Source organism: Propithecus coquereli, unplaced genomic scaffold (assembly GCF_000956105.1).
Source record: "Propithecus coquereli isolate 6110/MARCELLA unplaced genomic scaffold, Pcoq_1.0 Scaffold98, whole genome shotgun sequence".
Lineage (NCBI taxonomy): Eukaryota > Metazoa > Chordata > Mammalia > Primates > Indriidae > Propithecus > Propithecus coquereli.
Genome location: NW_012156173.1, coordinates 5,217,817 through 5,218,981, shown reverse-complemented (window position 1 = coordinate 5,218,981; position 1,165 = coordinate 5,217,817). Strand labels below are relative to the sequence as shown.

The window sequence follows — 1,165 nt, the reverse complement described above, 5'->3', positions numbered from 1 at the left end:
CATGGCTCACATGCCAGTGGCATGCAAAGGTAGTTGTACTTAAATAGTATTTGGTGATGTGATAAAATGATAGAATGGCTTTCTGGAATAACTAATTTGAAATATTTCTCTCATCTTTTTATTTCTTAATGCTTTTTTGAAAGATGACTAAAGATATTGGAAGCCAATTTTTTATTACTTAAATAATTTTGTACTTGATAAATTACAAACTTTAATAGGCTGGTTTCTCTTTAAACTCAGTGTGCTTCTGGGCTGCTGTTCCTTACCATTTATTAGTTCATGTGATGCACATTTTAATTTCAATAATAGCCTTTTGAAAAATGTAGTGATACCAACCATTGGAAAACACAAGGAATTAATTTTTACCTAGAAATCAAAAGTTCTGTATCTGAAGCCTCTTGAAAACAGAACAAACGTGGAACATTTTTTTGCCTTTAAACAAAGTAATTTAGAAATTTGTTCGTTAATCATTTACTTGGTAGCAGGATAAGGAAGCTTTGATCAATGCTGTGTGAAGACAGATCCATTGCTCATAAAATACAATTTCATTTTTCCCTGGGCTTTAGACCTCAGATTAAGTTGTCTCGTGGGATATGTAACTCCTCACAAAGTACAAAATAGTACCTATGATAACCTAGTTTGACAGCTAACCATTTTAGTACATAAGAAAGTATATGCATCTCGAGCAGAAAATAATGTCAATTTTAGGATTATCCTTGCCTCTACTTACTGTTCATCTGTTGCACTGTGAATAATTATAATAATAATAATATATTTGTATGACTTGTACTTGGGTTATATTTGCAGTACATTGACTGTCTCTGATGACACAGTTGAAGGTGAAGAAAAGAAAGAATCTCCAGTTGGAACAGTTACTTCAGATCCTCATCAAGATGTTGAAATAAGCTCAGTGGAACAAAATGTAGATGACAAAATGCAAGATAACACAAAGTCTAAACCAAAAAAAACAAAAAAGAAGGCTAAAGCAGGTTTGTTATCCAAATTAAGTGAAAAAATTGTGTGCCTTGGTAGAAATAACTTGATTCTAGGAATTTTCGTCCTTAAAACTAAAACTGGAGGATGTAATTGAAAATAATTCAGTGTAGAATGTTTGGTACTTGTTTTTGGATTCATCTAGATTAAACCATTTATTTATTTGTAACTG

At 31.6% G+C, this 1,165-nt stretch overlaps 1 protein-coding gene across 1 annotated transcript in view; it reads left to right on the top strand.

Annotated features, from left to right (window-relative positions):
• The window catches only part of AHI1 (Abelson helper integration site 1), a 224,554-nt gene that overhangs the window by 22,417 nt on the left and 200,972 nt on the right, over window positions 1–1,165 (top strand). The window contains 1 exon segment of the mRNA XM_012665175.1: window positions 808–993. Within this exon segment, the coding sequence (XP_012520629.1) occupies window positions 808–993 (186 nt within the window).